At 56.6% G+C, this 624-nt stretch overlaps 1 protein-coding gene across 1 annotated transcript in view; it reads right to left on the bottom strand.

Annotated features, from left to right (window-relative positions):
• Nucleotides 1-345: 345 nt before the first annotated feature.
• BCL9L (B-cell CLL/lymphoma 9-like) overlaps nucleotides 346-624 on the bottom strand; it is a gene marked incomplete at its 5' end in the record, with an annotated part of 7,142 nt that continues 6,863 nt past the window's right edge. The window contains one exon of the mRNA XM_010143410.1: nucleotides 346-624. This exon is cut by the window's right edge and continues 27 nt beyond it. Within this exon, the coding sequence (XP_010141712.1) occupies nucleotides 346-624 (279 nt within the window).

Genomic DNA, 624 nt, shown 5'->3' with positions numbered 1-624 from the left:
AGGGGAAAAAAAAAAAAAAAAGAAAGAAAGAAAAGAAAAACCATAAATGAAAATTTTACAATCTGCCACAGGGTCCGGGCGTCCCTGGTCACACCACGCAGGCTCAAAGTAACAGCCCCACTGCCGGCCCCTCCACCCTCCCCTTCCCCAAAAAAGAAAGGAAAAAGAAACCCAATTCACATCAAGTTTACTGCACATCTGGTTTCCTCTGAGGAGGCGAATCCGATATGAAAAGCATCCCACGTGGCATCTCCACCAGCGCTGGCCCCCAACCCTCCCCCAAGAAAGGTTTGAAAAGGTCTGTACAGGCGGCCCGGCGCCCCCCGCCCCGAGCGCGGGCCGGGGCTAGAAGGGCAGGTTGGCCATGTTGCCAGGCCCGGGGATGTAACTCATCTGGCTGTCCAGGGAGACACTCCGCTGCCTCATCTGGTGCGTGACCATGAGGTTCTGCTGAGGCGGGGGCCCCATGAGAGAGCCCTGAGGTGACATCATGTGTCCTGTCTGGGCATACATCTCCCCCGACACAGACATGCTCCTCTGCTTGGCCTGCATCAGCATGAAGTTCTGCTGGGCCATCAGGCTCTGCTGCGGAGACATCATGCCCTGGTGCATGCTGCTGCCCAT

The sequence above is a fragment of the Buceros rhinoceros genome, unplaced genomic scaffold (assembly GCF_000710305.1).
Source record: "Buceros rhinoceros silvestris isolate BGI_N320 unplaced genomic scaffold, ASM71030v1 scaffold20599, whole genome shotgun sequence".
Taxonomy (NCBI): Eukaryota; Metazoa; Chordata; class Aves; order Bucerotiformes; family Bucerotidae; genus Buceros; species Buceros rhinoceros.
Note: the sequence above shows the minus strand (reverse complement) of the source record. Positions and strands in the feature narration are given on the sequence as shown.